We start from the raw sequence: 25,435 nt of genomic DNA on the forward strand, positions 1-25,435 counted from the left end.
TGTAACATTCTTATCTGTCAATCTGTTCTGCAACTTCGACTTCTAGGAAGTCACTGCCACGTTTATTTAACTCATGAGTTGTGAAAACAGTTTTCTTTGACAAAGTGTGTTTCAGTGGCAGCAACACACAGTAAAGCATTTTCCCTTCCACAATCCAATGCAGCATTGAAAAAACAAAACAAACAACCAAACAAAAAGAAGTTGCACAGAGTGTAAGCGTGCTAAATGAAACGGCTGCAGTGGGAATATGTCAATATTGCAGGTACCCAACAAGGTATTAGTTCAAGTTTACTGTCTCCAAGAGGAGAATACAGAACAGAAAAAAATAATAATAATAAAAAAAAAATCATCCATTCAGGCACAACAGCCAGGCACTCCAATAACTCAGCTCAACTCAGCTACAGAAGCAAAATTAAAACTACCACATGTTAAACCGAGTACTTTTTTCAGCTCTTAACGAAGCACAAATGCTCCCATGCTTCAAGTGATGTAATGAGAGGTCTCACGTAACACATTCAATAGCTTCCCATGCACCTTTGACTCAAGTTAGGCTAGCTACAGAACTCATGTTTTTCTAGTCAAGTTATTTTTTGTTGGTTTTACTCTTGTTTTTTTTTTTTTTCAGTGCATCTTAAAAAAAACCTTTTCAAAAGGTTAGCAAGTTAACCTTAATACAGCAATCATAACGTAGAGCCTTTTGCACTCAATTGAACAGTAAAATAATCCAATTAGTTACAATAGATCTGGTACATATTTACATGGTTTATACAAATTTTACACATTTCTCCCATTAGGCACGAAGTTGATTTGTCAAACTCAAGAGGCAATGAAGGGGTGGTGGGGACAGGATAAGAGTATTGGAGAAAGAATCTGAGTATTTTTATTTAAAAAGACCAGCTGTAAAAATAAAAGTCCTTCATCGTAAGCTAGTTTGCTTCGGGAGCTTGGTTCCCATGAGGATCCCCGAAGTGAGAGATGTTGGGCCTTTCATCTGCATGCTGGAACCCACCATGGTGGGGAAGCTCCGATTCCTTCGGATGCCAGTGTTCAGCTGGATGCCCCCAATGGCACTGGTCACGGTAGGGCAGCCCAATGGGAGGCCGTCTGGTGCCAGGCCTCCAGGAACAAGGGCCCTCACCGGTCCTTGTGCCCCACAGAGAAGAGGTCCCTGGTCATCAGTTAAAGCAGGAGCTGGCGTTTGCCCTGAACTCACAACTTTGGCGATACCAAATCTCTTGACTTTGTCCACGAGATTAAGGTTGGAAACAGACACGTCAGTCTGACTCTCACTGTTCCTGATGTTCTTTTTATTCCTCACCTCCTTCAAGATTGAACTAGCAGGCTTCGAAGCCAAGAAGTTGTCATAAGGTGGACTGGTGCACTTGAACTCAAAAGATGGAGGGGAAGAAGAAGGTGTCTGCATAGGTGAGTTTGGTGGAGTGGAAGGAATGATGGCCATTTTAGGGGGGTAGGTGTTCAGGAGGGTGCCTTTGCTGGCTCTATCCCAGCTCTGTGGATTGTACACTGCTGCCGAGATGCCCCTTTCCTTCAGCAGCCACACCAGTCCCAGAGACGTGCTCATCGTCGTCGTGGATTCCCGGAGGTTAGTGAAGGATTCGGCCAAGCTCAGACGCCGAGGAGTACAGGGAGTAGCCACTGGGGTGCCTTTCAAATTGCTAATGCTGCCACAAGCTGGAGTAGGTGCTGCGTTAAGGCTGAAAGCAAAGGAGCATGAAAATTATTCTCTCCACTAGGGAATTAAAACTTATTCCAAGCAAGATTTTGAACTCTGACCAGGGCCTTCTATCCATTTTGAGAGTGAACAGGAAACTGACACTTCCCAGCTCCTCGCAAATGTGATGACAAGTACAAAAATGTCATCTCCTAAAAACCGCATCTCTCCACTTCGCATCCTTCACCACCCAGTCTCACAGGATTAACGCATTTCCCACCACCAACACCCCATTTCTTCTGATAAACTATTAAATTGACAGGTTTGGGACCAACACCTTCTTTTTCTTCCTGATCTACTGGCTGTCACAACTCCCAGTTGCTTCCATGAGACAAGGAAAGGTGGGGACCTGACTGAGGGTATAAGCAAGCCAGATTTACTATTTAGCACCACCTCTGAGCACACAGACCTGCTAGTCCTTCTGGTATCACTGGGCCATAGCAGAGACAGTGGAAGGGAGGAGGGGAACTTATTTGCTACAGGAGCATTTGTAGCAAAGCTGCTGGAAGGTTGGCTTTGTCACCACCATGCACTTCTGTAAGGTCAAACCCTTCTTCCCTTCTTACACTGAATTTGCTTTTATTTAAGGGAAAAGGGGATGTGGGATCTGACTTTTGATGGAGATGCACAATGGTGTGAATAATAATCAAAAGTGATGGCAAAAATATAGTCAAACTCTTGGTTGTCAATCAGCCAACGGGTAACTGATAACTCAGCAGCAAACCAAGCATGACAAAGAGCCATTCTACTGTTAATTTTGTAAAACATTAATTTCTATAGTTTGAAACATGGATAAATTTCTCCCCAATTCCGGTTCTTCTCAAAATAAACTATGCACAGGCAGTGGACAAGAAAATATGAAATGGCAATAACCTGCACATTCAGAACAAGCGAAAGACATCTCATACTTTAGTGCTATCTTACAGCATTTTGCTTTCTTAAGCACATTACTGCTGGTTATTAGGGCTTGGGATTTCTTGAGGCATATCAAACAGCATCCATTCTGGCAGACCATCCTCCCCATAAAGTGACCATCTGAATAAACACAGACTCAATGCAGCATCTATTGCCAAAAAATAACCAACACAAAGGAGACATTCCAAATCCTTTGTGCCACAGTACGAGGTCTCATGGACACTGAGGGTGGAGTGTTTCTGGCACTACGATGCCAGCTTTAAAAAACTTTTTCCTTAGGGATCAGGTTAGTCACAGCATATTTACTTATGAATAATCCCCACTCAAAACTTATGGCAGTCCAAGGTACATCACTCATTGAATAAGTCGTGGTGTACTCAGTTATTCCAGAAGCTAGGCACATGGGACATTCATGACACTCCAAATTCATGTCTATTTGGGAGAACCCCAAAGGTTCCATGTGCCTTAAAAAAAAAAAAAAAAAAAAAGCAGCTTTCCAGCTATTTCTAACTATGGCCAAATTACGGTTTTTGCCACATACACAAAAAAGTAAATTCCACAGTAATATTTCCTAGGGAAGGAATCATCCCCACTAATGGCATTTAAAGGGTCTTGGAACAATACAACACTTGATGCTAACAGAAAATTCACTGACCTGAGATCTCACCGCTGTTCAAAGAAGGAAATCTTCCCCTTCATCTTGCCAGGTTAGCAAGGAGAAGACTCTCAGCAGAGAGTCAGAGAAAAACCAAAGCCAATGCAAAACAGCGGGTAAACAAAGCAGCTGGGAGGGGAAGGAACAGGGGAAATAGCGGGATCTTCCCCATTGCAACAGCTCAGCCATAAAACACAACTTCAACTTATGTTGGGTTCTCTGTACCAAGAAATGCATCAAATAGCCACACTGAGACAATCTGGTTGGATTTCCAGGTGTAGAGACACCTCAGGCCAATGAATGAATCACATCCTTTCTGCCTGTATGGACAAAAGGGCCTAGATGATGTCGTGACTAGAATCTGCAGTCTCATTTCACCTTACATTAATGAACTCTGGGAAGCCAGCACTAATGGGAATGGGAATTTCTACCATGTTAGAAAAACTGGAATGTTTTGTTCTGAGCCACAGTTTCTGACGAGCTTAGAACTTCATCTAATGGTATACTGTGATCAGCTGACTTAGTTAATATAACACTTCAAAAAACCCTAGTCCAGTCATCTTCTAGAAGTCAGCAGTACTTTAACACCTTTAAGATTCTACTTAATTAAGGGCACATTAGCTGATGTAATTTGAAATCTAAAGTCATGTCTTCTCTCCATGATTAAATAGGAACTGATCCTATGATCTCTACAGTGATTTGGAACTGAACCAACTCCTACCATAAGCAAGTGAAACTGCCAAAGGATTTTTACCCTACAGTTGCGATTCAGCAAGAGGAATCCCATATATTCCTGCTTGTAAACTGGAGAGAAACATGTTTGAGAAAACAAGTATTAAGAGTGGCATAATTTGAAAAGCAGCCTTGCTAAGCGGCTCTGGAATTGATGGTCTTCCACCCCTGCGAGCTGTGGCTGCCAGCACATGTGGCAGAGGTGCTAAGCTAAGCTCTCCTTATGTCCTCTTCATTCTGCCTGGACCAAATCAGCATCGGGGGAGGAGGATCCCTCACAGCAGAGCTAAGGAGGCCACACGTCCACGGCAGCAGCACACACACACATTTTGAAGGCAAGGGTGAGTGGAAAGGAAAAGTTAGTTCACAATTCTTCTCTTCAGCACTGATTAAAACCGGACCTTTCTAGCTCTGATTCCAGTTCATGGTGGAACTAAAGAGCAGTGACAGCCACTGTGATGCATCTCCCACACTGGCTAAACACAGAAGTACAGAGGTAGTCTCGAAAAGCATGAGGGAGGGAAAAGGAAGAGAACTTACTGTGTGAACTGACTTTCTAACAGGGTACGACCAAGTACATTTTGAAAACCCAGACACAGGGTTTTAATTATCAGGCTTCTAAGATGTCACGAGATGAAAACTACAGCACTCCAATGGCTTATTAACTCCGACTGCTTCGTTCATTCCAGCTCCAGATTCCAGTTGCACAGATATTTAGATTAGTATTTCTACTAATTTATCAGCACAGGTACACACTACAGTGGAATAATAATGATAATAAAAAGACATCCCTGCAAGAAAGCAGTTGTTATGTAGGCATCACTTTTTTGTTTGATCATTTTGGTATTGCTTTAACTGGGAACCATTTTCCCCATCAAACTGACCACCACTGCAGAGCAGCCTGGACACAACCACAGAAACAGACTCAAACTGGCCTCAGCAACTCAGCCCAATGACAGTTCCAGGGTTAGACTGAGAAAAGAAATAAATAAATGAGCACCTCATTTAGCGAGATGAAATTTAGTCAGGTTAGAGCGTCACCTGGGTTAGAAGCTGGGTTAGAATGCAACCAGGTAGGTAAATACCAAAACTCTTTGGGTTAGCTGGTGCCACACACACTAGCATTCCTTGTACATGACCCTGCCAACACAGAGGCTGCTGGCAGTGCTGCTCACCCCCTGCCACGCTGGGTTAGAGCGTCTGCCCTATCCCTCCTCTCAGCATAACGAGACATAGGGCAGTTTCCTCGTCCTCCTCACATGACCTGTGAAGAATCGTTTATAGTTGGTAAGGAGGAGCTCCTTAAACATGTCTGCTGAAAATATCATATTGTTTATTTTGCTCTTTTTCCTCCTGAGTGAATAATGAACTTTTGAACAGCACCCGAAAATGTACTGAATTTAGCTGTCAGTTATGGCTGACTTGTTACATTTAGTAACCAACGTAATCAAGGAGTTTCCTCTGACCACATTTAACAGCAATTCAACAATAATAAGAAAATTAAAATAGAACTGCAGCCATATAAAAGGATCTCTTTAGTAACAGTGTTCAGGAGAGAGGAAGACAGAAAACAGTAAAGAAAAACCAGCCAGGCCATGATTAACTAACTTAGTCCAGAAAGGGAAGCAGAAAGTTACATTTAATCATCCTCCATTTCCTTTCCACCTCGTGGGTTTTCATATTCCATACCCTGACTTTCCACACGTTCCTTAGGTAATCAGTGCCCAACTCATGTCTAAACAAGTCTGGACACATCATCTCTGAGTGGGGACCTACACAGTGCTACACTCCCACACAGGAGCTGGAAGGGGCAGAGAAAGCAATGAGGCATTGTCCGTCTGAACAGAAAAAAACATTCTTTAAATACTGATTTGCTAAGGAGGGAAAGTTCCCTCTGTAGGCATGAAATGGACTCACCCTCTCTGGTTCTCAGATCTTCACCTTCTCTAGAAGGCTCTAGAATTGCCTTTTATCAGCATGCGTTGCCCAGACATGCTTATTGCTATTACTAAGCCAGCCCATAAGTTTCAGTCTGGCTACTATGAACTAATTTTCAACAACTACAACAAGGAACAAAGTAGATGGCTCCCTGATTTTGATTAAGGCATATTTCCTCCTCCATTCCTCACATACTTCCTGTGCATCCCTTTTTCTTCTGCACCAAAGATTTAGATTTTTCCTCCCTGGAAAAAGTCTCTCTCATATCTTTTTGTGCATTCTGTGCATTCACACATGAGGACTACAAGCAGTTTGGGATCAAGGGTAGACAGGTTTGGATATAGGAAGCCAACTTAGTTACATCTTATCCTGCAACATTTTAACTAGAGACAACAAAATTTAAGATATTTTGGTTGGCTTTCTAAAACATTACACATCTCAAACAAAACCAGGTTGAGGTATCTCAAAATGGGAGGAATAACTTGGGGATGTATTGTAATTCACCAATGTGGCTAATGCTTTTACTTATGTCATTACTTTGCATTTCCTTACAGGGAAAACTCTGACAGAGCTGAAGGCTTTGCCATCACGGGAAACCCTTACCTTGGTGTGACTCGTGTGAGTTCATCGGAAGGGTGCAGAATGCGGCAGGTGGTGAAGGTGAAGGTGGAGTTGGTTTGTGACATGCACTTCCCAGGATGAGGTACTAAATTAAAAAAAAGCAAATTCTTTGCATTTTACACAGAAAAGGGGAAAAAAAAAAAAAATCAAACTTCTGTGTGCTGGTAAGACAGATGCAAAAAGTGATGAGGCACCTCAGAGGGATCAATGCAAGGAAAGTGAAATGCACTACAGTGTTCTAACAGACACTCGTTCTCCACAACAAACACATTCAGGGCTCCAAGGCCAGTGCTAAAAGGGTCTGCTGAAACTTCCCCATGGTCACTAATACCACAGGTAAGTCTTGCTCTAACCAAATTTAAGCAAGGTAGTGCTTGAAATGCTAGCCTTCATCTAAACTAGCAACTTGCATCAGTGGGAAATTACAAGCAGCATTTTCTAGTACCAGCTCAGGAGCACTAAAGTTTTGTGAATGCTTGTGCATTTCAGTTTTTAGGTTGATCCACAAAAAGGTATCCCCATTACTTCTCAGTAATGGATCCAGCTTGCTAATGCTACAGGAACACAGGTTGTTGGGGCGGGGAGGGGATGGACACGTATTACTGTTTCACTGTCTCTGACTTTTCACTTTCCCAGTAAGGAAAGTGGTAGTTGTTTGGATCCACTACTGTACATCTGTGATATTTCTCTTGTGCATGTGTTCAGGTTCTTTAAGAACGTAGGTCCTCAGCTGCACAATAGAGCAGTTTTTTTAATATCTGTAAACAGTGTAGTAAATTTTCCCCCCAAATGTGGCTGTAAAGATGCCATGCTGTCAATCTATCAGTAATTTGGGAAAGAAGCAATCCAGCTCAATTTAAAAAATGAAGGACTTGGGCCAATTTCTTTCTTTGCTGTACAGCCACTTCTGTGGCTATACTAACCTGCTGTATAATGCAGCTGTGGCCATTGCAAAATAACTACAAAATTTAAGAGCCATGCATCTGAAAAGCTGGTTGAAAAACATCCACAGTTAAATATTACATCAAAGATATCATGATTGCATAGGTCCTCTTACTTAATAACCAAAATTAGCGGTGGTTGAAAGACATGCACAATAAAAACCATGTGCAGCTCCCTCCCCCTCAGTCCTACCCACCCCTCTGAGCCATTCCCTGATTAAGCCACATTTTAATACCACAGTACACAACTATTCACCACATTGCAGAGGACAGACAGACAGATCAACTAGACCAGACACCATTCTGAACTTCCAGAGATGCTTAGCAGAAGCAAGGCAAGTCTTAATTGTGGCTGTGTTCCCTTTTTCATACATAAAGTATCACAGCTCCAAAATAGTGTGTGCAGTTCGGTAGTCCTTTAAGAACACATATAAGCAGTGTGTGAAGGGTAGAGCATGGGGAGTGTGAACAGTGGAAGCAGAAGTGGCTAAGCAAACAACGTGAGGTAACTTCTAGTTAGCGCTGGAATGTACTGCTGTACCTTAAAGAAGGATGTTTCTAAAAACCCACTGGAGTGTCATGTTAACACACTCAAATGTTAGCACAGCATAACGTAACAACAAGCTCTACTTCACCTCCAGAGATGGTAATTATGATGCTTCAGGAATCCAGTTGCTTTAGAGATTAGTGTGAGCGCTATAAAAGTTATTACAAGGGAGCACAGCCTAGCAATCATGATTCTCTCCATATTGTAGAGAGTTAAAAGAAAATCTGGAGAAAGAGCTCAAATAACTGGACACGAAAAAATTGGTTATTTAGAGAGGACAAAGAACTCCAACACAAATCAAGTAAAAACAAAGCAATTATCCCTGGATGATGAATAGAGAACAGAATAGAGCAATGCCGGTTGAAGATTGCAAGCTCAATCCAAAGCACATAGCTGTAATACAATAAATGCATTTTCCCCATTTGTAAGATCCATTGGGCATCCCCTCAGATTGGAAACAGGCACATTGAAGATACATAGCTGCATTAGCAAAAGCAAGACTCATTGCTATTAATGAGTCAGAGATAGGAGAAGGCTGCTAAAAGTAGAGAAATCATTGACTCTAATAAGAGGAAATAAATTGAAATTATTAAAAAAAGAAAAATCAATTTCCAAGGATGTATTCTACCCTCAAATACCACTAAGAAAGTCCTGTACCAGCTTCATCCTCCATCAGTCAACAATGGGGTGTATCATAGTGCTGAAGCATTTTCCATCCTTTGGACACAATACAAAGAGTCAGAACCTGTTGCTGTAAATGAACAAAGTTTATAAAATGGAAACAAAATTATTCATTCCTAACCTAGTAATTTTACATAAGAATGGTCGTTTCCTGAGTTGGTATAAGTTTGTGAGAAAGTAATATATAAGTTTATAGTAAGAGAGACTATCTTCACATGTACACACAGCAAAGTGTTCTTTTAAATATAAACATCTGCTCCATGTGACTGTGTCTGAAACCAAATGTTTTATTTATATGCTCTTTTCGAACTAGAAGATGATTAGCAACGAGGCTTCATATCTGTATGAAAAAGAAACTGTGCATAATTCAGTGTTTAACAAAACTTACAGAAACATCATGAAATTTCATCCATCAGGAAACCATAAACTAAACTTTACGAGCATTTTTCCCCTAAATTAAAATTCAAGCTAAACCTTAGATTGCTGCTGGATTGTGTTTTGTTTCTCAGCAGTTAGAACTCTTTACTTTATAAAGCTTTCTCGAACAATTCGTAGGCATTTTGGAAAAAATGCAAAACATTATCACTGAAAGAGACTCTGCTGTAAGCCCAAACACTGTTGTAAAAATACCTTTTAAAATACTGAAGGGGAAACAACAAAGGCACATAGTAGCCAAACTGAGCAGCGAGCTCCATCTTCTGGTAAAACAGAGCTGAAACATGGGTGAAACAAAGCTGATTTTATATATCTCAGAGTTGTTTCAGATCCAGCTCAGTGTTTATGGACCAATCTACCAGGTATGCCAGCAGAAGACGTGCATTTGGGAAACAATCTTCTGCTCAGGGTACCCTCAAAAGACCTTTTAATCTGGATTTTCAACCAGCTAGTGCAGAGAGAGGTACAAAGCTACAGCAGGTAAACTGGTGGCCTGTTCCATCCACAAAAAGGCACCAGGACAAAAAGAATTTGAGGAAGATTTGTAAGAGGCAGCTATACTAAAACACCATTAACTTTTGCACCGCTGGTTCCAAATTCCAATTTGCTGTTATGAGATCTGAGTAGTGAGGAGGCAGAGAGCTCGCAGCAGCCAGTAAATCCTTGTGTTTTGTATAAACACATGTTCTGGCAAATACAGATTTATGCAAAAATGAACTTTAAAAAAAAAAAAATCATAAATCTTCAACATATGATTTGATCCAGACTGGCACAAAGATAAAGTTTTAGTCCAACTCTGAAGTCACCCACTCTGCTCATCATTTCTTTGACATGTTTTAACAACGGGAGGAAACCTGGTTCCCTGCTCTTTCAGCAGAGCACGCAGTGGCATTTGGACATCTCTTTAGCACAGGCTGGTGAGACAGGGATGAAATGACAATCAGGTTAGGGAGTTCTTAGAGCAACATATGGTGTTTTAAAATATTAGTATTTTATTTTATTGCTGAACAGAAAAAAAGGTCTGCCTGCTTTGGAAAAGGATAATGAAGGACAATTAAGAGGCACTTTTTCCCTCCAGTGTGATCATTTGGGATACAAGCTACGGACTTCACTTTTGCCAGTCTATGCCACCAACTCCCTTCTTGGGCAAGGTGAAATTCCTGAAAACTAGGTGACAAAACCCCATGAGGATCCACAGGACAAGACAGCTGCTTCATGTACTCTCCAAATTCAGCAGAGTTCATCCCTCCAGGTGACTGAAGGCGAGAGCTCTGATATCCGGTGCTACCTGTACTGAAAACTCCTGGCTGACAGAGAACAGGGAGAATACAGGGTATGCTGGACCTGATGCCTGGGTTAACTACTAAACCAAAAAGGAGATGGGTGATAAACACAGCTGGAAAATGCGAGCATGGTGCTCTTCTAAAGGTATTTATGTGCCTTCAGATGTTCTTCATAAAACACTGCTGGAATGTCCTTCGAAAAACATTGGCTTCAGGGGTAACTGTGAATGAATAGATGAATGAAACCTTCAAGAATCCATATAACTCTGCCAGGAGCATTACTCCTGTTATGTATCTTAAACAATCAACAATAAAATTATTGTTCTTATTATATAGATTGAATAATGTATATTAAGAAGAATATATTCTTAGTATCTCCAAACTTTTGCCTTTGGAAACAGCAAGAGATTAAAAACTGAACAGCGGCAGGTATTCTTTGGACAGGACTTTCTTAGCTTTCTTCTGGCTGAGTTCTCCCCTTCTCGTATGTACATAACCATGGAGCACATATAAAAAGATTTCCAAGTATTTAATGTGGCTTCAACACAAGTTTATGCAGGCTAGGATCCCCACATCAAAATTCTAGCATTTTAACAGCACAGACAGCAACTGCTGACAGACTTTTCTTAAAGAAATAATTACTGTGAAATATTCATAGCATTTGAAAAGAAGATATATTTAAATATGCATCAATACCTTAGTTCTAAGAAGAGTTACAAAATTTATTGCTTTTCTGTACAATAGTAATCTCTTAGAAGCATGTATGGTAATCCTGCTACAAACAACTCGAACGTAAGACATTCATTATGTGTTTTGATTATTTTAGGCATCTATTTTGAAAGATCTCCATATCCTGGTTAAGGTCTAAACATGAAGTACAACAGGGCTGATCCCATAACTCTGCATGTGTCTATTCAAAGCCATCAATCAGTGGAACTGACAAACACAAGTACTGAAAGATGAGTTCATGCACCCAACACTAGCATGTAATTAAGCACACGCTGAATCAAGTGCAGCCCTTCTGGCTTCAAAATGAGAATATTCACAATGTTATTAAGTGCTTTGAATGGCTTAGGGTTTTTTTTAAGAGAAACCTGAAAGGCGATGAATTAAAAAATAAAACAAAACACAAAAATCCCCCCAAAACCCCAATAACCCCTCCCTCCAAAAAAGACTGTACAGTTCTATAATGTACTACAGTTTCTTTTAAAGGATAAAAAAAAATATATTGAGGTTACAAAAAACTTGTGCTGTAAAAATTACTTATCCTAGACAGTATTAACATCACTGTGCCCTCTAACTTCTTTACCATATCCAATTATCTACTCAAGTGATACAGAAATTGCAACCTATTCCCGGGAATTAGGCTAGAACTGCAATTCTGGAATTTACAGTCTTCCATAAAGTTACTGAACCCACACCCAGTGTGTCGCTCCAGGAGACCAACTGCAGGTCATAAATTATGTGCGTGTTAATTTCTTCTGAAATGTTCAGTGCCATAACTGGGGTAGAATCTGCATATATGGTGAGGAAGTTATTTTAGATACCAATGGGTACTACAGGTTTCAACATAGGGCCAGGAAAAATTCAAGGATCATAACTTTTCTTATCTAGTCAGAATGATTCTGACTATCCATCACTCAACAAGAAACAACTGATACTCTGTTTCACATTTATTTTGGCTGCAAGACTGCTGAGCCTAGATGTTAAAATGACTTCTCTTAGGGCTCATCTCTACACACCCACAAAACGGCAGTAAAAACAGGACCTCATAGTACTGCCAGAGCATATCTCCAGTGAAAAAGTAGTAAGACACAACCCTCAAAGCATACACCTCAAATGAAGCAGAAACCTACCCAAAAGACTAAGGTGACTTACACTTGCTGGGAACGGTCCTTGTAGGCACTGTATTTCCAAAGACATTTTGTTCTCAGGTTAGAAGACCTGTAGCTCTAGACTGGCACACTCTGTGGTCTGCCAGCAGCAATTGTACGGAGATATGGAGATACCTTCTGGCTTTTATGAATCTCTCCAGCTAGATTTTTTTCCACAATGGTGCTATCCTGGATTAAAAGCAAAACCACTATCACTAAAGATTTCTCTTCTTCCCTCTTCATTTTACTTCCACATTCTCTAGCAAGAGCTTATTCTGTAAGCTGTATTCTGCTGCTGCTTGGAATCTCCCCTGGAATCATGCAAGTAATGAGGTCATAATCTTGTGCTTGTGACAGATCTAGGAGAGGCAGAAAGAACGCTGAGGAACCTTTTTCAAGTGGAGCAATGGCTGCACAATATTTAAATACAAAATAAATTCATAAGCTAAGCACACACCTCTGCTCCCAAAAGGTATTTTATATATATAATATCAGTGTGTATATATATATATATTATATATATATATATCAGTGGGCAGATTGTGGATCCTTAGAAGCACTGTCACATTAGTAAGTGCCTACTCTGAAAACATCCAAAAGTATCTCTTCTCCTTGCATAACACCTGGAAATTGCTTCAACAAAAAGCAGATGCAGCGGTATCTTTACTTCATTTGAGCAACTCAACCAATAATGATGTGGTGGCTCATGGATACTCCTAAATTCTAAGCAGCTGGGCAATCTGGAGGAAGGATAAAGAATGGGATATTGAAGTTTGCAGTGCATTTGTTTAATCTACACAAAGTTATTCATATTGATCAATTCCTCTATTTCTGTAAGGTATCAAAATTACCCAGGAAACAATAGACAATGAAATAAGATTACCAGGATAATTTTATAGATTTTATCTACTTGCCAATTTATAAGGTAGGAAGGACACTTTAAAACTTTGTCTGAGATAATGAGGGTTCTCCCAGGCAAAATCAGCAGTAACTAGGGAATAACCTGTTAACAACAGTGACCTGTATTCAAATTGTCATGGAGAAAGGAAATGGAGGGAAACACTAATCTTTCCTGCAGTTTGTAATCACAGTGCAGGTCTACATATATTTTTCTACTCCAAAGAAAGAACTCTTCCAAATCATTACCCACAGATGATTTACTAATCCTTTCTTAAAAAACCCAAAGAACCAAACTGTATCTTTGACTACGTATCATCCACAACAATAAGGTTTCCAAATTTTCGACGTGTTCCTGTGTGAATATTCTTACAATTAAAAAATTCTTCACCCAAATAGCACTTTTTTTTTTTTTGTACAATTATTGTATCCAGAGTACATGAAGAACTGCTTGTTTCCTTCCTCTCTGCAGCAACCCATTTTAAAATGAATCATATCTTTTCTTGAATCTTGGATTCTGTAGACCCTAAAAAATGCCTGTTATTTGATTATTTCACTCTATGTTTCCTAGATCTCCAGCTTTTCTTGCTGTTATTTAGATTCTTCAAAATGACCAACACCTGGATAATATCCAAAACTGTACACAACTCCTATGGAGGAATTACTTATTTCCATATTAATATAAAAACTTAATATAATAATTATTAATGAGCAAGAGGTCTCATAGGATAAAGATCATTTTTGCCAATGGAAAAGGAATTTGAAGGGTTTGAATCTTCAAGCATTGGAAGAGGCCGTCCAGGGAAGTGGTGGAGTCAGCATCCCTGGAGATATTGAAAAGATATGTAGATGCAATGCTCAGACTTTAGTGGTGGACTTAGCAGTGTTAGGTTAATGGCTGGACTCGATCTTAAGGGTCTTTTCCAGCCTAAATGATTCTCTGATTCTAAGTTTAATCTTAATACAACTGACTGTGAAAAGTAGCTTATAGTCAGTAGCTGAAAGCACTGAAATGCCATTTCAGTGAGAGCTGAGGATACTCTGCATTTCATGAAAATAACAGAAATAATATTGTCTAGCCCTGAGACAATCTAATCTTCCAAAGATTAGTTAAATAATAAATTATGATTTATTCCAGAAAAAGGAGGGGGAAGGAAGTGTCCTCATTGAAAGTAGCTACGCAAAAACAAGAAGTCTGAAGAAAAACGAGTTCTGATAGTTTTCCGATTCTGGACTAAATATAATTCTTTACCAGTAGCAAATCTTAATGAAGACTAACACTCCTATACAGCTTATCAAAACTAAATGAAACACACACACCTCCATCGCCCAAAACAACAACAAAAAACCCCCACACAAACTCAAAACACATCTATAGTCTGAGAACCTGTAGCCTCGTGCAATAACACATTGCAAATGTCAGTTCAGAGTATCTAATAACTCATGCAGTACTACACCATTTAAAGATTTAAGTCTTAGTAAGGTATAAATAGGAAAGACAGAATTTAGTAGCGTGGTGGAGAGGGAATGAGGGAAATGTCATTACTCTCTGTATAAAAACATCCTCTTAAATCTTTATCTCAAAGAGAATTTAAAAACAGGTAACTATGAGGTAACTGAATTAAACCTGCAGAATTTCTTTGCTGGATTTTCAAGGCACTTCCATTTGTTTCAGCAAAGGCAACTTAGATGCACCTTTTGTCATAATTTAGTCTTTCTTTTTCCCCAAAGTACAAAATCTAAAGCATGGCATCACCTCTTACGAACAGTCAGAAAAATATCTGCGCTATAAGCATACAAAATATGGATGGTCTATACATTATATACACTGAAGAGCATGCACTCAATACACATACAAGTTGCATATGTGCCACACAAAGGTTTGTGAATGAACCACTTCCTTTTAGCAGCCTTCTCTTATCAAAATAGAGTAAAATATTGACCACAGATGCTGTTACCGGGGGAAAAAAGAAAAAAAAAAAAAAAAGAAGGTAAATTAAAAGATTATTGAAGGAAGGATTTTTGAGCCAATGTTAGAATGGTTATGTTCTAATTACTGCACACATTAACGTGCAGGTGCTACACACAAAGCAATACTATGGATGCTGTTCTGGAGAGATGCGAGAATGGCCCAGTAATCAAAATCCTGTAAAGATGTCAGTTTTACTGGACTTAATGAGTTTCCCTCACCAGACCCCTCATCATCGTCAGTCGCGGACTCCTGCATCTCCTCTGTGAAAGCCTGAGATTGGCGGGGGTTATTCTTGTTGTCTGAAACAGTCACTTGTGCTTGTGACCTCTCACCTGAGGTCTCTGTGTGCTGAACTGGCGTCGAGGTAGTTAGGCCCTTGTAAGAAATGTCACCTGTCTCATCTTCCTCATAGTCATTAAGGCAGTACACTTCATCCAGGTCCACATCCAGGGTCCTGAAGCCCTTAGTGACAACCCCGGGCCTCGGGTCCAGGATCCCACCCAGGTGAGGCTGAGCCAGCTGCTGCCAGTGGTGCAAAGTGGCAGAACCTTGAAAGGGAAACACAAAGACAACCAAAATAAATCAGTAATCAATCCAGGATCTAAAAGGTAGAAAATCCCACCTCATTTATCCAGAAGATCAAAGGTTTGGGAGCTAAAAAACTTTAAAATTTCTGGGTTTAGTATTTCTAGGCTTTAATATTTCTTGGAAGACAAGCCACAAGGCAAAACTGCTTCACCTACTCTTCATCATTTCCAGATCAATATGAAATAAACTGATCACATAAACACTTAAAGTCTGGTGGCAAGATGTGGCATACTTGTGCACACACACACCCCCTCCCAGTTTATATTCTTATCTCCCTAAATTCACGGGATTAAGGAGTAGAAGGAATTATCATTTAACAGTTGATCTGAGCACCATCACAGAAAGCTCTAAGAGGAACATATACCACATACTCCCGCATTAAGCTCACAGTAAGAAAGGTATTAGAAACATGTCAGAGTTTACTACCAGTGACTAAGAGGAGGACAGCAGTCACACAGATTGCACAGAAATTTCAGCTTTCTACCAAACTTTAGAAAGCTGCATCAACCCCAGGCACGTGTAAGCAGACAAGACCTCTGACCTATACACCAAGTCTAACATACTTGTATGGCGCCTACTCGAGCCCCTACGCAACAGGATGTCAGCTACTACACAGCTAAATGCTACCGTACCTGTAGCTTTGTCCTTGGAAGAAAAATGTTTTGAATGAGGAAAGAGGCACATTTTACAGAGCAAAGCATTCAATATCCAGTGTTCAGTAAGAACAATGAGTCAGAAACAGCAATGGAGCAGATTAAATTGATATACACAGATGGGCCCACTGAAATCAGGGAGGGTTTCTCTGATTCCTCAAGTAGTGATTAAATGTGGCTTGCAAGGGCTGAAGTTTTCCTATGTGTCCACCAATCATTATTGTACTGTAACATGTGACTTAAAACAATTCATTCCAAGTCCTCTGACACAAACAAAACATCTTTATTTTCATCTCAGCCAGCTCAAATCAGAGTTTTGTTGTCTTGTTCCTGCTCCCTCTTCCAAAAGCAGAATACTGACTCAGCCAACAAGCTGGCAGACGAGCGTCTCACAAGTATTCAAAGACCAGGAATGCTCAATGCATTGCAAGGTATCTGCAAAAATCCAAACCACTGTAATAACTAGGGAAGGGATAGCTTTTATACACAGTATTTTGCATTTGAGAAAAATCCCATGGAATGAAAAAAATTGTCATTTCAACAACAACAAGGATACTGCATTACGGGAAGCTTATTGTCAATAGGAAGTGAACAGGGGAAATATCCTACTGTGGAATGACTGGGATCAGTCAGTAGCATTTTAATTAAGTCTCTCTCACTTTTTAAAAATGTGTAACTTATAGCTCAGAATAATTGTATCTGGTAAATTATTTTAGATAACTGTAGTTTTGGTTTTAAGTAATTTTTGAGGGACTAAAAAGGATTTAGACCGATTTGTACTCTTGATGCTCGAGAAGTAGAAGCAGGATGTAATTCAGGAATAAACAGAAGTTACATGGATGTCTTCATTAATTATTTATTTTGAGGTATTTATTCTTGAATTGTCACAAAGGTCAAGGTTTGGGTTTTTTTGCTCCTATATAAAAGAAACATTCCAGAACATGGAGAAGGGCCAGATACTGGGAGGTCTTAAGCAAAGAGTAGAGCTTTGTGGTATGACAATACCCTCAAAAGTTACAGAAAAGCACTGGAAATCAAAATTTCTTTCTGCACAGCAGGCAAGAATAAAGTCCTGTTGCTAATTAACTTCTATATGCAAGCTTCTGAAGATGTAATATTTTTCACCTTAAAGCTCCCCCAAATTTATACTCAGAAAAACTCTGCAGAGTACAAGCATTAAACTGTTAACACTTCGTGTCTTTCCAATGGGATTATATTCTCCAGAATAACTGCGTTTTGAGATTTAACATTTCTATTGACACTACACACTATTAGTTTCTTTTCAAAACTGGAAATCAAAGTGGTCTAAGCTTCATCACAAAAAGGAGGATATCTGAGTTTTTCTCTACATCTGTTACTTTAATCTTGATCTCATAAAATGTGTGAAAGGGAGCTTTAGCTTTTCCATACAGAAAATTAACACTAACGCAGAAAGCAATGCAACAGTTGTCAACTACCTTATGATTAAAAAAAAAAAAAGGTGCCAAATTGAAGCAGGGAATACAACACCTTGGCCTATATTCAGTTGCAGGCTCCTATTAGACAGTTGTGTAAATTATGTTACCAGAAAAAGCTGGCATGAAGGAATTAGTGTGCAACACTGGAGTGAGAAGAAATTTAAAAGCAAAATAAAGTATATGAATACAGTTTGGTTTTCTATTCCTAATATCTGCATCATCATATGTATATTATGGGGGTCAGAGAAAGCTTGGAAATTCATGATGTGTTGCTGCCACAATTGCCACAAAGTGAGTGAAGACATAATCAGTCCAAGGTTTTTGTTTTTCTCCAGGATACAGGGAGTGCTATTTTGTGCTGAGGGTACGAGCTGCAGATGCACAGTTTAGAAACAAAAATTCCACCAGACTGTAAATAAAACAAGCCAAATCAAGCAATCATTCTAGTCTATTTGTTGGGGTTTTTTTTAAAGGTGCAAAAGAAGATGATTCATTTCTTAGTGTGATTTAAAAGTTTGCTTTAAAGAAGTAGAAGCCCCTAACCTGAAATGTATTATAGAATTGATTTTTTCTTACCCCATTTTATGGCATGAGCACCCTTAGGAAAACAGTAATCAAAACCAAAGGCACAACTACTGATAACAGTCTGCAGGTACAGGCTGTTTTGCCCCAGTGGTTTGAAAGTATCCATGAAGTTGGAAAAAAAAAAAAAAAGTTAAATCTCATGAAAAATACATGGGAAAGACACTAAGCTGAGTGAGGAACAGAATCATAAACACATATTTAATAAAAAGATAACAAACACTAAACTTATGAAACAGGCTGACACAAACATACTACAAATTGGATGTAAAACCAAACATGAGAAATACTTTAAAAGGTGCAATGATTTTAAGGAAAAAAAATGACCCAGTGAGAACAATGAACAAAACCAGGAAAAAAAAAACCCAGACAGAGAGAAAGATAATAAAGACTTTAAGAGTTTATTGGAAGAAAAAAGCAGATATAATGGGATGGTGACAGAAATCTATTACAGTGGTAGCAACCAGTAACTGAAACAAAGCTGGATCAGCTCTTCCCTCACGTGGTACATGAATTTTTACGACCATTTAAAAGCAGTCATGAAAACAAATTACTAAAATCTGCTAAACAGTGTGGATTTGTGTGTTATGGCTATAGTTCATCTGAATAGGTAGATAGAGCACATTACTTTCTTCAGGACACAAGAAGGGTTGTTTTTGCTTCTGAATGTGTGTCATGCTAAACGCTCCTTATAGAGGAAATAAATTTGTTCTACAAAGATGAAAAAGGGAACTTTTGCAATTAAAACAAATAGACAATGTAATGTAACACCAGAGTTCTGTTAAAGGAAAAGAGAGTGGGAGATACCAAAGCTAAATTATGTAACTAGCATATCTGTGCAGTACTGCAATAAACCAGCTTCATTTTGTTTAAAACCTGAAGGAATTTACTTGACTTCAACTTCTAGCAACAACCTGAAAGGACTGAAGAAATCCAGGCAGACTATACCATATGTGCTCTGTCAGCTTGGCTAGACAGACTACAGAAATGCACTTAACTCTGAAACAAAGCTCTAGCCCTGACTACCATCTGCCTGTATCTTGCCTTCTTATGAGACAATATATGGAGGAAATTTGACTTTAAAAACCCCCACCTTATTTCACACATGAAGCCAAAGCCATAGACACTCATGTGTGGCCACTCAGGTCATTTTTAATCCTATCAGACCAACTGGACTATTTGAAGTAAGTAAAGGTCTTTCCAGACACTGATTTGCATTACTGAGATTTGAAAAACTAATACTCTTCTTGCTTAGATTTCAGATACTCAACCACCTTCCTTTTCTAAGTATGAAATGGCAACGTAGGGATTCAGGTTAGATGTAAGGCTGCATTGCTGATGCATGGGTGTAACATTTATTTTACTGCCATGGCTGGAATTGTTTCCTAATAATTTTAAGGCTTGAGGAAAAATGCAGTAGTTAGAAGATTTCAAACCAACAGCGTGGATTACTGTCTCTAAAGTAAAAAGAGTATGTATTGCAAAGATTTCCTGCTTGCTTGTGATGGATAAGAGACCACAAAGAGTCACTAAGAAGAACAGATAAAGGCCGAGGCCCTTTGTTATCACCTTCTAGTGGTTTGACAATCTGAAGCTTTTCTGGCAGGTAGGAGCGACTGCTGATCGACATTCCTGAATATCCAGTGAATTCTGAAAATCTGGAGTGAGTTCCCAGCGACATGATGCTCTCTGTGGGGGTAACGGAACCACTATGGAGTTCACCCTTTTCTGCCAGTTCTCGCAACTTCCTTTCCTGCTCTTCTTCAAAGAACTTCCGCTCAGAGAGGTAATTCTCCCGCCTGAGGGACAGCCTACGAAGGGCAGTCTCTAGGTCGCTGGAGCCTGGAGTCCCTGGAGTTCCAGGCTTCTTCATCCTGTCTTCATTTCTAAAGTATAACAGGGGACACACACATAAAAAATAAAAAAGGGGGTGGGGGGGGAGGGGGAAAAAATTCTTAGAGAAGCTTAAAACTTCCACATGACAGTTTTGAGACATTCACCAATACCTTTAAATTACTGTGTCTGGGAACAACTTGCTACTTGTTCAAAGAAAAACACCATTATTTCCTTTCTCTTTCATATGAAAACCACTTTGAATCCTAGTTCCTGCCTGGAAACTCCAGGTTGGAAAAGCTGTGCATTACTTAAGAGCTTCCTCCTACAAGGAGATAAGAGATGCCTACTTGTTGTGGGTCTCTTACATGTACACAAACTCAAGTAAGCAGGACACACCTTACAGGGCCAACACTGCAAGAATATGATAATGAGTCACGACAATATATTATGGTGACAAATACTCATTGTTTTGAGATTAAGTTGTTTTTACTGAAAGTATACACAGCAGAGTGTGGAGCTGTACTGGGGGGAGAGACAAGTAGCTAGAAGAGTGAAGTTCTGATTGGTTTCATTCACAAGTTTTCATATTAGGTAACCTACACATACACACTTTATTTATTTTTAGGATCAAGAGTTAGCTGTAGCTGCACCTTAGATCAGAACTCTTTGGCATTAATGTAAAATGGTGAAAATATAATTAGTTTTAAGTGTTGACCCACAGCTGCAAAGACAAAGAGTGGTTTTACATTATCTGGTGCTGCTGCATCTCAGAACAGGTGACAGCTGCAGACACTGACACACAGTACTTTCACAAAGCTTTCCTTTTAAAATAAATAAGTGCTCAAGAACTATAAACACAAAATAAAGTAACTTTTAAAGATGTACATCACTGCATTAATTGCACAATGTAAGACAAAAAGAGGACAACAGAAACACTTTGCCTTTATGTCAGAAACAAAGCAAAGCCCAGTGCTGCAGTACTGACCCATTGTCAGAAGATTCTGTCTCTAGGATGATGCTATTGGTCTTGTTGTCTATCATAATGTTAGAGATGTCTCCCCCATAGAAACTGGAACGTGGAGTGCTGACGCAGCTAGACATGACCGAGTTCATAGCAGAGGACTGGTTAGAGCCTGGGATATTCATTGGTGACGGAGTCATGGATCTCTGCTTGACAACTTGGTTAACATTTCTCACTGTCTCGAAGACCCGCTTCTGATGACTGGTAAGACAAACACACAGTTAATAATCACACAGTGCCTTCTCACCTTAAGAAGGAACAGACAGATAGGTAACAGCTTGTTAACAACCCTTCCTATTCACAGCTCCACCAACCACCTTGTCTTTATAGTTTCTGTAAAGTAGTATGCATAGGGTCCCATACTTGCTACAGTCTGGCCCTTACATTCAATCCATCAACATAAAACTTCCATCATGCTAGAATATTTTAGACAGAACATTTGAGAATTATATGCATGGACCCTCTCAAATATTAACAAAAATTAAGTGAAAGAGCATTTCAGTACAACAGCTAAAAATGTCTCAAAGCCATGGTGTGAAAACAAGCTTTTAAAAACCAAAATTGATCTCCATTCAATTCTTAACTATGAACTGGCTTATCCATTTTAAAATAGAATTTTAATTTACTCTACTGATTACCTCTATGAAAGTATATGTATCTTTTCTTCTTGAAAGCAATTTCCAACCCCCTTAAATAGCATTAAAAAAAAAAAAAATCTGAAATATAATGGACCAAGAGTCTAGAGAGGCTGTCAAGGCTAGAAACCTAATTTATGACCTACTTCTACAGTTCATTCTTTGTCACCATTATCCTGATATAACAAACATTGTTCACCTGCTTCACGATTAAGATCAGATGATGCTTCAGCAGAAATTTCTTGACAAACAAACTTGCCCTACATCGTGCTACAGAATAAACGTGCCCTACATTGCTGCTTTGTTTTACAGTTCAACAATGGCCGAGCACAAGAACAGCACATCCTTTCCAGCTTAAAGATAACACTGCAAGGGTATAACGACAACAGCATGCCTTATGCTGCTTAAGGTCATTCAGTTTCCTTTCCCTCTGTCCACGAGTGCTCAGAAGTTGCAATCTTTGTGTGTAGGCTCCAAGTCTATACTTGGATATCTTTAAAAGGTTGAATCTAAGCGCATCTGTCAATAAACGGTCCCACAGAGGTTACTGTTAGTACCGCTGAGCAAATAAATAAAACCAAGACAAGCCATGAAACAATCAAACAAACAAAAAACAAACGACCAACAAAAAAAGATATCCTCCTTTGGTATATGCATAGCAATATAAAAGACATTCTAAAGAATTTAAACTATCCATAAATCGGATTACTCTGTAAGGACAAAAGGATACTGTGTGTTTTGAGCAAGCTCACATCTTTCTGATTCTACATTTTTTTAATCAACACCTCCCTCTGTTAAAGCCATATTTACAATTTGTGGCTCATGCTCAGAAAAGGTTTAAGTATGTGTCGAGATTTTTGTAAATATACTTAAAAGGTTTCTGGAAAGTGGCTACTGTACCTTCTTTGACTCCCCTTTCCTTGTAAACTCTGTTCCTTTAACAGACCATCTAAATAGGATTAACTTGTTTCAAAGTAACCAGTCCATGCTTTGTACAAATAGGTGTGATAAGCCTACTGGAGTACATGTGCAACTGGTGTCAGTAAGGTCACTTCTGCCAAGCCCTATCTATCTGCAGCTTTTGGACTCTCACTAGTACTTAAACTTGTTCCAAACCACTCTCTTGTTTAATTCAAGAGAACTTTAACACAGGTGAAATCAGTATCACACTAAGTCCCCAGCCACTCTGAAACCCTTTCTGCACTGATGTTCTCCCTGTAAAAACTGGATTAAATCAATAATTACCTTGTAACTTCTCTTATAACACCTGAAGAGAAAACCAGAGAAACTTAACTCATCCCCTCATCATTAACTGAAGAAACCTAGCAGAGCAACACACACCAGAAAACAAACCTTTTCTCATTCTCAGCACTCAAGAATGAGGACAAAAAGTTTGTAAGAACCAGAGAAATTTAACTCAACCCCTCATCATTAACTGAAGAAACCTACCATAGCAACACACAAGAAAACAAACCTTTTCTCATTCTTAGCACTCAAGAATGAGGACAAAAAGTTTGTAAGACAAGGGAAAAACCTATATATAGGGGTTTTTTGGTAGCTTTAGCAGAAAACATAACTGCCCCAATAACCAGACAATTTATTTTCCTTTCTATCACTCACACTCTGCCAGATATATTTATTTCTAAATCCTTGGCTCAACTATTTCCTATCTTTTCCTTTCTCATAAAATAATAATTAACTTCAGATATAATCAATCAATTAGGAACCAATTATTTTCAGTCATACGCCAAATCAGGAGAGTCAGGTTCATCTAAATGCAGTTCTTTCCTCATTGACCCTTCTATCTCTGCTGCCAAAGAATCCTGTTAAAAATAAGCACAAAAAGAAAAACAAATATCATAGTGTTAATAGGTTGTCATTGCAGAAAATAATTACTTACAGAAAATAAGTAATAACTAATAAGGTGTCAATCCAGAAAAAAAAAAGTTTTAAAAATGAAAATTGACTGTAAAGCTGGAAGACTAATGAATATACCCAAGTCACTGACAAATTATGGCTTAGCTTCATACTGCTACAGTACTTATAATCTGAAGACATATAACATCTGTCAAAGACCCTAAAAAAACATCACAGGCAACAACAGAATTTAGGTGCTTCAACTTACCAGACTAAACTCCCTACTCAGTAGCACCCACCTTTTATGTATAAAGTTTTGCTTAATTTGTTTTCATTTAAAAAAAAATGGAAAATACTGTTCTCTCACAACATCACCCACCGATCCACAAAAAAGACATGGTTCTTGGAATGAAGCACTATATACTTTCCCCACAGGGTTAAAGGTGATAGACTCTCAATGTTCCACTGCTGGTCAGTAAGTTTTACTGCCTAAATGTAGTCAAGTGCGGGGTTTGTGTCAAACATTCACAGATCTAAATGATCTGTGAATTCAGATTCAACATTTGAAAATCATTTTGATACAAAACACATAAACCTATCTCAGCCCAAGCATACCTTTCGCAGCTTTCAACTGCATTTGTGCAACTACCATTTGTATTATTGAATGTCTGCACTTTAAATTGGCCTGTGTTCAGTCTCAGAAGGGAACACAAAAAGGCAAGCTAAGCCTGTGTTGACAATTTACTACTTGTGAGCACAAATACAATCTGCTCTTCCTCAGCAGTTAAGACAAGACACGCCTAAAGACAAGGAGGGCCAGATTCTGCTGCTTGATTACATTAATGTAAGTCAAAGAAACTTTGCTGATATCATTGCCCTCAGAAGTAATGGAATTATTCTAGATACACAAGCAAGCAGAGCCAGGCACTGAACCTACCTAGACATTCTTATCCACTCTTTTCTTTTTTCTCTCATTTGGTTGAGGGTACTGCATATTCCTTGTGCTTTAAATGTACAATGTCATAATCAAATGGAACTAGGTAACTGAAGTTGGTAACATCAGTGACACTGCCATAACTGATGTTGCCATAAGGCATATTAGCAACAAATATTCCTTTAAGGAACCACTGAATTTTCAGTGACCCTAAACCAAGAACATGTGTAACCTATTCAAGTACTGATGAACTAGAATGTACACCATAAGTGACTAGAAGGATGCCATGTCCAGAAACCATCAGTTAAGTTACCCAAAAGTTATATCTCCAAGAATATTGAAGAAAAACAGGAAGCTCCTACTGAAAATCAGCTACCACAGTACACAGGAGGTACATAAAAGAAATGTGTAGAACTGCAACAACCTACTAATGCTACCCATGATTCACAGCCTAAGCACAGCCAGCTGCAGGTTGCATGAAATACTGCAGCAAAAACAAGTAACTGCACAGCACCACGGTTTCAGAACCAGATATGCAAAATTGATCACTCTGGTATCATTTAACACTATATACATACACATTTGTGATAGTTTAACTTAGCTGGCAGCCAAACAAGACACAGCCTCTAAGCCACTCACTGCCTCCCCC

At 39.1% G+C, this 25,435-nt stretch overlaps 1 protein-coding gene across 6 annotated transcripts in view; it reads right to left on the minus strand.

The window, feature by feature from the left end:
- Positions 1–342: 342 nt before the first annotated feature.
- Positions 343–25,435, minus strand: part of TRAK1 (trafficking kinesin protein 1) — a 74,221-nt gene continuing 49,128 nt past the window's right edge. For 2 of the 6 annotated variants that reach the window (XM_029084009.1, XM_029084004.1), the window contains exons 10-15: positions 23,742–23,818; positions 21,325–21,561; positions 20,073–20,389; positions 15,616–15,771; positions 6,576–6,678; positions 343–1,715 (exon numbers count right to left, since the gene is read on the minus strand). In XM_029084009.1, the coding sequence (XP_028939842.1) occupies positions 917–1,715; positions 6,576–6,678; positions 15,616–15,771; positions 20,073–20,389; positions 21,325–21,561; positions 23,742–23,818 (1,689 nt within the window). In that variant the 3' untranslated portion in view covers positions 343–916. Of the gene's footprint in view, positions 1,716–5,225; positions 5,299–6,575; positions 6,679–15,316; positions 15,772–20,072; positions 20,390–21,324; positions 21,562–23,741; positions 23,819–25,435 lie in introns of those variants that run through there. The other 4 variants (XM_029084006.1, XM_010164047.2, XM_029084011.1 and 1 more) reach the window with 3 other exon arrangements.

This window comes from Antrostomus carolinensis, unplaced genomic scaffold, assembly GCF_000700745.2.
Source record: "Antrostomus carolinensis isolate BGI_N321 unplaced genomic scaffold, ASM70074v2 scaffold10860, whole genome shotgun sequence".
In the NCBI taxonomy this organism is placed as follows: Eukaryota; Metazoa; Chordata; class Aves; order Caprimulgiformes; family Caprimulgidae; genus Antrostomus; species Antrostomus carolinensis.